The sequence below is a fragment of the Rhinopithecus roxellana genome, chromosome 19 (genome assembly GCF_007565055.1).
Source record: "Rhinopithecus roxellana isolate Shanxi Qingling chromosome 19, ASM756505v1, whole genome shotgun sequence".
NCBI classification, from domain to species: Eukaryota; Metazoa; Chordata; class Mammalia; order Primates; family Cercopithecidae; genus Rhinopithecus; species Rhinopithecus roxellana.
The window spans coordinates 72,351,627-72,363,726 of record NC_044567.1 but is presented as its reverse complement, the minus strand read 5'-3'; the positions used below and the strand labels follow the sequence as shown (position 1 = coordinate 72,363,726).

The window sequence follows — 12,100 nt, the reverse complement described above, 5'->3', positions numbered from 1 at the left end:
ATAAGTAGCACAGTGGAAGTTTCTGTGTTTAACTCAGAATACGCACATTTTTAAAAAATGAAATTTGAGGCCGGGCACGGTGGCTCAAGCCTGTAATCCCAGCACTTTGGGAGGCCGAGACGGGCGGATCACAAGTTCAGGAGATCGAGACCACCCTGGCTAATACGGTGAAACCCCGTCTCTACTAAAAGATACAAAAAACTAGCCGGGCGAGGTGGCGGGCGCCTGTAGTCCCAGCTACTCTGGAGGCTGAGGCAGGAGAATGGCGTGAACCCGGGAGGCGGAGCTTGCAGTGAGCTGAGATCCGGCCACTGCACTCCAGCCTGGGAGACAGAGCCAGACTCCGTCTCAAAAAAAAAAAAAAAAAAAAAAAAAAAAAAAATGAAATTTGAAGGCATGGGGAAATTTTAATTTTTTTTCTTTTTTTAGAGGTGGGGTCTCGCTATGTTGCCCAGACTGGTCTTGATATCCTGGCCTCAAGCAATCCTGCCACCTCAGCCTTTTGAATCACTGAGATTACAGATGTGAGCCACCCTTGCCCAGCAAGAGTTTTTCTTTAATAGAATGAAATAAAACCGATGTGAATACATGTACAGCCATACATTAGGTAACATACTAATGGATAGAATAAAATAAGAAATGAGATCTGAAATATAGTAACAATGCGCTACTTCAGTCGTGACATAAGTCTTACTTTTTGTACTTTTTTTTTTAAAAAAAAAAGTCTCACTCTGTCACCCAGGCTGGAGTGCAGTGGCATGATCTCAGCTCACTGCAACCTCTGCCTCCCAGGTGCAAGAGATTCTCCTGCCTCAGCCTCCTGAGTAGCTGGGATTACAGGCGTGCGCCACCAAGCCCAGCTAATTTTTGTATTTTTAGTAGAGACGGGGTTTCACCATGTTGGTCAGGCTGGTTGCGAACTCCTGACCTCAATCTGTCCGCCTTGGCCCCCCTAAGTGCTAGAATTACAGACATGAGCCACCGCACCCGGCCTGTACTTTATTTTTTATTTCATTTTTTTTGAGAGGGAGTCTTGCTCTGTCACCCAGGCCGGAGTGCAGTGGCGTGACCTCGGCTCACTGCAACCTTCATCTCCCAGGTTAGAGTGATTCTCCTGCCTCAGCCTCCCAAAGTAGCTGGAATTACAGGTGCTACCATGCCCAGCTAATTTTTGTATTTTTAGTAGAGACAGGGTTTCACCATGTTGGCCAGGCTGGTTATGAGCTCCTGACCTCAAGCAATCTGTCCGCCTTGGCCTCCCAAAGTGCTGGGATTACAGGCGTGAGCCACCACACCCAGCTTTTTATACTTTAGACAGCTTAAGAAAAAACAGTAATAACTGGCTGGCCCTGGGAATTTGGCAGGTTAACAGAATGAGTCTTTGCCTAACCTCTGAGAAAGTCACGTTTTATGACCACCACTTACCGTCTTTGAGACCTACCTATAATGAATGATAGGATATGAGATTAGTATTTTATAAGGTTTATGGAATGTACTCCTAAACCTGCTTTTTCTTTGCTTTTTATTTTTCTAAAACGTCATGTAGTGCACCTGGAAGTGGTCCCATGTTCAAACCAACCACAGTGGCTGTAGATGAAGAAGGTGGAGAAGATGATAAAGATGAATCAGCTACAAATAGTGGCACAAGTGCCACTGCTTCTTGTGGCCTGGGATCTGAATTTTCCACAGATAAAGGAGGCCCTTTCACTGCAGTACAAATCACTAATACCACTGGACTGGCCCAGGCTCCTGGGTTAGCCTCCCAAGGCATCAGCTTTGGCATTAAGAATAATCTGGGGACCCCATTGCAAAAATTGGGAGTGTCATTTTCTTTTGCCAAGAAGGCTCCTGTCAAACTCGAATCAATAGCATCAGTTTTCAAGGACCACGCGGAGGAAGGGACCTCTGAAGATGGAACAAAACCTGATGAGAAGAGTTCTGACCAAGGACTGCAGAAGGTAGGAGACTCTGATGGGAGCAGTAATCTTGATGGTAAAAAAGAAGATGAAGACCCTCAGGATGGAGGGTCCCTTGCCTCAACATTATCCAAATTAAAAAGGATGAAGCGAGAAGAAGGAGCTGGGGCTACAGAGCCGGAATATTACCACTACATCCCCCCAGCACACTGCAAAGTAAAACCTAATTTTCCCTTCCTACTTTTTATGAGAGCCAGTGAACAAATGGAAGGTGATAATAGTACACACCCAAAGAATGCCCCAGAGAGTAAAAAAGGCAGTTCTCCCAAGCCTAGAAGCTGCATCAAGGCGGCAGCAAGCCAAGGAGCAGAAAAGACACTTAGTGAAGTCTCTGAGCAGCCCGAGGAAACCAGCATGACCGAGCCCTCAGAACCAGGAAGCAAAGCTGAGGCAAAGAAGGCCTTAGGAGGGGATGTAAGTGATGAGAGTTTAGAGAGTCATAGTCAGCAGGTTTCAGAGACCCAAATGTGTGAGTCCAACTCTTCTAAAGAAACTTCTCTGGCCACCCCAGCAGAGAAAGAAAGCCAAGAAGGACCCAAACATCCTACTGGTCCCTTCTTCCCAGTTTTGAGCAAAGATGAAAGCACTGCCCTCCAGTGGCCATCAGAACTATTAATTTTCACCAAGGCAGAACCCTCCATTTCATACAGTTGTAACCCTTTATATTTTGACTTTAAACTTTCAAGGAACAAAGATGCCAGAACTAAAGGGACAGAAAAACCAAAGGATATAGGAAGCTCCTCAAAGGACCATCTCCAAGGCCTAGATCCTGGTGAGCCAAATAAAAACAAGGAAGTGGGCGGAGAGAAAATAGTACGTTCCTCAGGAGGCAGAATGGACGCACCTGCTTCAGGGTCTGCCTGTAGTAGCCTGAACAAGCAGGAGCCTGGGGGTAGCCATGGGTCTGAGACGGAAGACACAGGGAGAAGCCTTCCCAGCAAGAAAGAACGATCTGGGAAGTCCCACCGGCACAAAAAGAAAAAGAAGCACAAAAAATCCAGCAAACACAAACGTAAACACAAGGGTGACACAGAAGAGAAAAGCTCTAAGGCAGAGTTGGGGGAGAAGTCTAAGAAGCGCAAGAAACGAAAACGAAAGAAGAATAAGTCATCAGCCCCAGCAGATTCTGAACGAGGACCCAAACCAGAACCCCCTGGGAGTGGCAGTCCTGCACCTCCAAGAAGGCGGCGGCGAGCTCAAGATGATTCCCAGCGGAGATCCCTCCCAGCTGAAGAGGGGAGCAGTGGCAAAAAGGAGGAAGGTGGGGGTGGTAGCAGCTCCCAAGACCATAGTGGGAGGAAACACAAAGGTGAACTTCCACCTTCATCCTGCCAGCGAAGAGCAGGCACCAAACGGAGCAGCCGGTCTAGCCATCGGAGCCAACCCAGTAGTGGAGATGAGGATAGTGATGATGCTTCCTCACACCGACTGCACCAGAAGTCTCCATCCCAGTACAGTGAGGAAGAAGAAGAGGAAGATTCAGGCAGTGAGCATTCCCGCAGCCGCTCAAGGTCTGGCCGGCGCCATTCCTCACATCGTTCTTCCCGGCGTTCTTACTCAAGTAGCTCAGATGCCTCTTCAGACCAGAGCTGCTATAGTAGACAGCACAGTTACTCTGATGACAGCTACAGTGACTACAGCGACAGATCACGAAGGCACTCCAAGCGCTCCCACGACTCGGATGACTCAGACTATGCCAGCTCCAAACACCGATCAAAACGGCACAAATACTCATCTTCTGATGATGACTATAGCCTCAGTTGCAGCCAGTCCCGAAGCCGATCTCGGAGTCATACCAGAGAGCGCTCAAGATCCCGGGGCCGCAGCCGAAGCAGCAGTTGTAGTCGTAGTCGGAGCAAGCGGAGAAGCCGTAGCACCACAGCCCACAGCTGGCAACGGAGCCGGAGCTATAGCCGGGACCGCAGTCGCAGCACCAGGAGCCCTTCCCAGAGATCAGGCTCCAGGAAGGGATCATGGGGTCATGAGAGCCCTGAGGAGAGGCATTCTGGGCGTCGGGACTTCATTCGTTCTAAGATCTACCGCTCCCAGTCCCCCCACTATTTCCGATCAGGCCGGGGAGAAGGTCCTGGGAAGAAAGATGATGGCAGAGGAGATGACAGTAAAGCAACAGGTCCACTTTCCCAGAACAGCAACATTGGCACAGGAAGAGGGTCAGAAAGTGACTGCAGTCCTGAAGACAAGAACTCTGTTACTGCTAAACTGCTACTGGAGAAGATCCAGTCAAGGAAAGTGGAGAGGAAACCTAGTGTGAGTGAGGAGGTGCAGGCCACCCCTAATAAAGCTGGGCCCAAGCTCAAGGACCCCCCACAAGGTTACTTTGGGCCCAAGCTCCCCCCATCTCTTGGCAATAAGCCTGTCCTTCCACTGATAGGGAAGCTCCCAGCTACCCGAAAGCCCAATAAGAAATGTGAAGAGTCTGGCTTGGAAAGGGGGGAAGAGCAAGAACAGTCAGAGACAGAAGAGGGGCCCTCAGGGAGTAGTGATGCCCTATTTGGGCATCAGTTCCCTTCAGAGGAAACAACTGGCCCCTTATTAGACCCACCCCCAGAAGAGCCAAAGTCTGAAGAAGCTACTGCTGATCACCCTGTGGCTCCACTAGGCACCCCAGCACACTCTGACTGCTACCCTGGGGACCCAACCATCTCCCATAACTACCTCCCCGACCCCAGTGATGGGGACACCCTGGAGTCCCTGGATAGCAGCAGTCAACCAGGCCCTGTGGAATCCAGCTTGCTGCCTATAGCACCAGACCTTGAGCATTTCCCCAGTTATGCGCCTCCCAGTGGGGATCCTAGTATTGAGTCAACAGATGGGGCTGAGGATGCTTCATTGGCCCCCCTAGAGAGCCAGCCCATCACCTTCACCCCTGAGGAGATGGAGAAGTACAGCAAGCTCCAACAGGCTGCTCAGCAACACATCCAGCAGCAGCTTCTGGCCAAGCAAGTAAAGGCCTTTCCAGCCTCAGCTGCCCTGGCCCCAGCTACACCAGCCCTGCAACCCATCCACATTCAGCAGCCAGCTACAGCCTCTGCCACCTCCATCACAACTGTTCAGCATGCCATCCTACAACATCATGCTGCCGCAGCTGCCGCCGCCATTGGCATTCACCCCCACCCCCATCCCCAACCACTTGCCCAAGTGCATCATATTCCCCAGCCCCATCTGACCCCCATTTCCTTGTCCCACCTCACTCACTCAATCATCCCTGGCCACCCTGCCACCTTTCTTGCTAGCCATCCCATCCACATCATTCCCGCCTCAGCCATCCATCCTGGGCCTTTCACCTTTCATCCTGTCCCACATGCTGCCCTCTACCCCACCCTGCTTGCCCCACGGCCTGCTGCAGCAGCTGCCACTGCCCTCCACCTTCACCCACTACTTCACCCCATCTTCTCAGGTCAGGACCTGCAACATCCTCCCAGCCATGGCACATGAGTTGGGGGATGGGATCCTAGGTAGGACCAGGGGAGGAGACCCATAAATGTTCCCTTGGGGCTGGTTGAGCTATTAATACCAGCAAGTAGAAGCTGGGATGGGCAGTGTCTGACAGCCAAAGAATTGAGTTTTGGCTCACGGGTGGGTTTAGATTTGAAGTTTGCTTTCAGTTTACTATCAGGGATTTCTTTTTCCTGTCCTCCTCTCAATTTGTTCCTCCCTCTCCTGTGTTTCTAAGCTAGGGAACACCAGTAAGTGCTACCCACCCCATCTGCAGCAACATCTCCAAACTGTCAAGTTTAGATAATCCCCTCCTCCCTCTGCTTTTTCCTCTGCTCTTCCTTTCTATAAATTTTAAAATATTTTCCTCCTCTCTGGCCAGTGGATTGTCACCAAAGCGCTTGCTGTGGGCCCATCTGGTCTTGCCTTCTCAGCGCCACAGGAAGGGCCAAGCTGTTCTAGTGGTGGAAGTGCCACCACTTTGGGGTAGTGTCTTTGACCATCCTTGGTGACATTATGTTATCCCAGGTGAGGTGGAAAGAGTCTCACCTGGAACCTGATATAACTCAGGCTGCAATTCCATCCAGTTCCCACATCAACGGAGCCCACATTTGGCACTGTTATCCTGGTGTCGCTCATCCCAGAAGAGGCATCTCCATATCCCAGAAAAGAAGATCCTATCATGAATAAAAGCTGTGTGGAACATAAGAGTTGCTCATGTGCTTTCCCAGAGAGGAGCTCATGTGTCTGAAGTGAAGGGTATACTTTCTTCTGTTGTGTTGATGTTTCCTTCTTAATTTATAGGATTTTTTTAATGTAAAAAATTGCACTGAACTCTATAAACGTAAATGCTGCTTTTTGTAGCTCATATAAAAAAGGTTCCATATTTGTAGTATACTGCAATAATATTTTTTACATCCAGCTCTTTAAGTGATCCTCGTTCTGGTGGCTTTGTGTAAATATGTTTGCCCTAGTTGAATTAAGAAACTTTAAAGGTTATAAAACAAAAAATAAAATATTTGTTTTCTGCTAGATGCAAAACTGACTAAGCATGTATATTTTACCAAGCTTATGTATTTTTTGAAGTTATGAACTATAAAATGTTAAAACATTTTTTGCTGGGACAAATTGTTAAGTAATTTGCAGTAAGTAGTGCCCCCAGTACTGGGATTTTTGAGCTAATGGGCAGCAGTCAGCCGGGGGCTTCTGAGGGATACTCATCTTTAACAGTCTCCCTCATGTACTTTTGCTGTTTTTCACGGAGAAACAGGTGGACCCCACAGAGGAGAAGGAGGGGACTCAGCAGCTTTATTGTCTGGAAGCAGTGAGATTTGGTGATTGTCTGGGGGGGATTCCTGGGTTTCCCTGGGTACCTTGTTCAAGGCAGTCAGTCCATTTGCCTTCCTAGTACTTAGCCCCCTCTGACAATTTTTTTTTTTTTTTTTTTTTTTTAATGTGCCTTTTGGGTTGGTAGAAACTGAAGTAGAAGTAGGCTGGAGGATGAGTTGGGACAGTCTTCTTCCTTTTGTTGGGAGGTGAGCACACTTACAGATATTTCAGATTATTTTGCTTCATAGTTTCCATGCCCTCTGCCCAGCTCAGTTTAAACAGTAAACGTTCCTTGTTTCTTTTCTCCTATGACACTGACTAGAGGAATTACCACCTCAGCCTCTTTTGCCCCTCTTCTTGCCTTTCACCCAGGCTCTCAGCCCCAATTAACACACTGACCCAAAGGGGATTGTATTGCAGGTCCCATCTCCTTTGATGAGGTTAACAATTCCCTCTTTGGCATTTTCCTAACTACTTCCTGTGGCTAGAATTGGTTGGTTGGTCACTTGACAAGAAAAACCATACTTACCTGGACCAGGGCTCTGTGTTCCTGCCTTCTCAAATTCTCAGTAAAGTGTTAAATTTATGAAAAGAAAGTGGCAGGCAAGCACACTCTTGACTGCCCACCCACCCTCCTACCTGTTCAGTACTCCTTGTCTGATTCAGAAGCATCACTTCTTGTATAACTAGCACTGGAAAAACGAAATCATCTGTGTAAGTGAAGGGACTCATTTTTCTTTGCTTTCAGCCCATGTAAATAAATAATACAGTATTAACATTTTTGTGCTGCTTCCCATTAGCTTGTAGATTGAGCCATACTCTGGCTGCCTCTTTGCCTTCCTCGGGGCATTTTCTTTAACTTCCAGAATAGTGATTTTAAAACTCAAAAACAAAACAAAATAACCTATCCTTACTTACAAGCATAACAGATTGTATTTAACTTTATCACATATGATAGAGATATATATGCTGTAAAATGAGGGAAAGGAACTTTCTAATAAACCAATGATTTGTGGAAACTTAGCAGAGTCTGTCGTAATTTTTGCCCTATCCACTCAAAGTTGGGTAGGGTTGCAGGTGTGGGTTATAAATAATATCTTGTTTGAAGTGACCAAGGAATAGATTCCTGTGAACCAGTATGAGATGTTTGCAGTTGTGCTTCTGAAAGCTCAGGCTATGCAAAGAGAGGAAAGATGATGGTGTGGGAGGAGGTCATAGTAGTTAATTTCTCTCAGTTGTAGGTAGATGTATTGGAATGTATACCTCCTTTCCGCTTCCTCTTTCCTACAAGAGGAAAGATTTCCTTCCATTTTAGATATATAATCTGTGTGTAGTAGAATATATGGTGTATATATAGGTGCCTACTAAATGGGTGTGGAATTTCCGGCTTTGAATTTTAGGATTTTGGACTACTATAAGGGCACTAAGATGACAAGAATCATCTGCCGGACTTTCGTCCTCCAGGTGGAGTTCTGTGTGCCAGTCTTCAGTTACTCTCCTCAGCCCTTTAATACCACTACAATGTTTGAGCACCTCTACTTGGTATAAGGAAATATGGCCTAATTGTTACTGAGAAGATAAAACCCCTACTCTTCCATATTAAAAAATCACAAAAGAGGCAGGGAAAATTTAGCATCGAAAGCTACCATAGAGTTGTAGTGATAAATTAGTTTTCCCTCTCAACCTCAGCCTTTCAAGAAGAAACGGCTTTCTTTCCTACTCTCTTTTGATACATTTCTTTCCTACTCTGTTTGATATATCTATGTTCTCCCTTTGATTAAAGAGAAGCTATTCAACTTGAACCTGGGGTTGAGTGCTCAGATCTGCCTATATTCCTAAAATAGCAAAGATCTTTACCCAGAAAGAAATGACCGCCTTGGCCTGAAACATGAAAATACTCCCTCTTCACCCTTGATGACTAATTCAGGCCTCGTCAGCCATTTCCATTCTTATTTGCCAAAGACAGCTTCACTCACTTCTACCAACTCATATCTCAATTATTGCAGCATTTTCCTCGGTGGCCTTCCTGACTAGGACCTAATTCCCTGTTCTGTGTAAGCTTACTGGCGTTTCAGAATCTGAATGCAACTCATTTTGTATTCACTGCTTCCCAGTAAAACTGTGATCTCTGAGAGAACAGGGAGTGATTTTTATAAACCCCCCCCCCCCCCCACAGCCCTCAGCGTATCTCACGCTGAATACATAGTAAACATTTTGATTGAAGAATATGAGCGAAGTGGCCAGGCGCAGTGGCTTATGCCTATAATCCCAGCACTTTGGGAGGCCAAGGCAGGAGGATCTCTTGAGCTCAGGAATTCGAGATCAACCTGGGTAACATAGCAAGACCCCATCTCTACAAAAAAAATTAAAAATTAGCTGGGCATGGTGGCACAAGCCTGTGATCTCAGCTATTCATGAGGCTGATGTGGGAGGATTGCTTGAGCCCAGGGGTCAAGTCTGTAGTGAGCCATGATCAGGTCACTGCACTGCAGCCTGGGTGACAGAGCGAGACCCTGTCTCAAAAATAAAAAGAATATGAGCCAAGTAAAATACCATTAACTGAGGATTGTGCATCAGAATTGAGCCAAAAAAAAAAGGTCAAAAATGTGTTTTTTGGTTTGTGGTTTGTGTGTTTTTTTTGAGATGGAGTTTCACTCATGTTGCCCAGGCTGGAGTGCAATGGCACAATCTTGGCTGACCTCAACCTCCGTCTCCCGGGTTCAAGCAATTCTCCTTCTCAGCCTCCCAAGCAGCTGAGATTATAGGTGTGTACCACCACGCCCAGCTAATTTTTGTATTTTTAGTAGAGACAGGATTTCGCCATGTTGGCCAGGCTGGTCTGGAACTCCTGGCCTCAAGCAATCTGCCCACCTTGGCCTCCCAAAGTGTTGGGATTACAGCTGTGAGCCACCATGCCCAGCAAAAAATAAAAATAAAAATAAAAATTGTTTTTAAGGCATAGTCTTTCTCTTGCCCAGGCTGGAGTGGAGTGGCAAAATCATAGCTCACTGTAACCTAAAACTCCTAGGCTCAAGTGATTCTCCTGCCTCAGCCTCCTCAGTAGCTGGAACTACAGGTGTGCACTACCATGCTTGGCTAATTTTAATTTTTCTGTAGACACAGGGTCTCACTATGTTGCCCAGGCTGGTCCCAAACACCTGGCTTCAAGCAATCCTCACCTTGGCCTCCCAAAGTGCTGGGATTACAGGCGTGAGCCACCACACCACACCTGGCCTAAAAATCTTTTTTTTGTTTTTTTTTTTTTTGAGACGGAGTCTCGCTCTGTCACCCAGGCTAGAGTGCAGTGGCAGCTCACTGCAAGCTCCGCCTCCCGGGTTTACGCCATTCTCCTGCCTCAGCCTCCCAAGTAGCTGGGACTACAGGTGCCTGCCACGTCGCCCGGCTAGTTTTTTGTATTTTTTAGTAGAGATGGGGTTTCACCAGGTTAGCCAGGATGGTCTCGATCTCCTGACCTCGTGATCTGCCCGTCTCGGCCTCCCCAAGTGCTGGGATTACAGGCTTGAGCCACCGAGCCCGGCCTGCTAAAAATCTTTATAATTTTCTTTTCCTCTTCTTTTCTTTTCTTTTTTTTTTTTTTTTTTTTTTTTTTTTTGACAGAGTCTCACTCTGTCGCCCAGGCTGGAGTGCAGTGGCATGATCTCGACTCACTGCCACCTCCGCCTCACAGGCTCAAGCAATCCTCTTGCCTCAGCCTCCCAAGTAGCTGGGATTACAGGCATGCACCACCATGCCCAGCTAAGTTTTGTATTTTTAGTAGAGACAGGGTTTCACTATATTGGCCAGGCTGGTCTCGAACTCCTGATCCGCCCACCTTGGCCTCCCAAAGTGCTGGGATTACAGGCGTGAGCCACCGTGCCTGGCTAAAATCTTTATGATTTTCCATCTCCCATGGATTAAAGTTCAGATTCCTTAATACAGCATTCAAGGACCTTCAGTAATTAGAACCCCCAAGCTTTCCTTTCCCACCTTGTGCCTCAGTCCACCCCTTTAAGCACTCTGCTATGCTGAGTCAACTACTTGTCCTTCCCCACCTCTGTGTTCCTTTGCTGCTCTCATGTATTCTCGATGCCTAAAAACCCTTTCATTCTCTGATAAAAGGCAACTTGAACATGAGTTCAAGTGCAACCTATGTTTGAATCTTAGTTTTGCCATTTGTTGGCTGTGTAAACGTGGGCAATTCACCTAAAACTCTTGTGCCACAGTTTTGTGTTTATAAAATGGGCATAATAGTACTTATTTCCTAGGGTTGTTACGAGGAACAATGATAGATGACTTTGATAATCTGTGTATTTTTCAAGGTATGCTTTACTGTCTCTGCTGCAGTTATGTGTGTTCATGTCTTAACTCTTTCTGGGCTGTTAAGGCTCATTGATGGCTATCTTTGGAGTTTTAAAAATATTTTATTTTTTATAGTTTTAAAATAGAGACAAGGTCTCACTGTATTGCCTAGGCTGGTCTCAAATACCTGAGCTCAAGCCATCCTCCTGCCTCAGCCTCCCAAAGTGCTGGGATTACAGGCGTGAGCCACTGTATCTGGCCTGATGGTTATCTTTGTATCCTTTATCAACACAGTGCTTTGAACAGAGTAAATACTTATTGAAAACTTGAGTGAAATGTGACTTAATATTTGGCCTCACAGAATACACCAGTAATACAGCACTCACTCACCTGAGGACAGTGGGAGGATAGAAGGTAAGTAGAGGATTGGGTTAAGTATTCATTCTAGCAAATACATTAATCACATGCCTCCCATGTACTTGACACTGGGAATTCAGCAATGAAGAAGGCTCAGGCCAAAGTCTGGGCTTTTAGCTTCCTGTCCTATAAAGGATAAGATTCTTAGCTCTATGCTGAGGTAGTAAATTATGAGGGGACTTCAAAATGGCACAGGGTGGTTGAGCAGGATACAATGGTTAAGTTTGGTCAGAAAATAGAAATCAAAAGGAAAATGTGGCTATGGTTACCCCTAGCAGACCTCTTGAATCTCCTTCCTGAGAACCTGCTTTTTTGGGAAGGCATGAGTGCCAGTAAGACTTGGCACTCCTCCTCTTTCGCTTAACCAGAGAAAATGACTTTGTCTTTCTGCTCAAAACTCATCCCTTCACTTTGTCACCCTATATTTGCATCTTACATCCTTAGTGTGTGTTTCCGTCCAGTCTTTCGGCAATACACGTACTACATGTTGGACTCTTGGGTAGTCTCTAGGGCTGTAGCAAGGAGCCTTGCTCCCAAGGGACTCATTTACATAATCCTGTGAACAGACCATGAGTAAACAGTGTGCTCAATACTGTGCCTATGTGTATGAGCCCATGCGGCCA

The 12,100-nt window shown here is 46.6% G+C and overlaps 1 protein-coding gene across 5 annotated transcripts in view; it reads left to right on the top strand.

Annotated features, from left to right (window-relative positions):
- Positions 1–7,784, top strand: part of GPATCH8 (G-patch domain containing 8) — a 116,371-nt gene extending 108,587 nt beyond the window's left edge. For all 5 annotated transcript variants that reach the window (XM_010353981.2, XM_030922882.1, XM_030922885.1 and 2 more), the window contains one exon: positions 1,547–7,784. In XM_010353981.2, the coding sequence (XP_010352283.1) occupies positions 1,547–5,432 (3,886 nt within the window). In that variant the 3' untranslated portion in view covers positions 5,433–7,784. The remainder of the gene's footprint in view (positions 1–1,546) is intronic.
- The last annotated feature ends 4,316 nt before the right edge of the window (positions 7,785–12,100 follow it).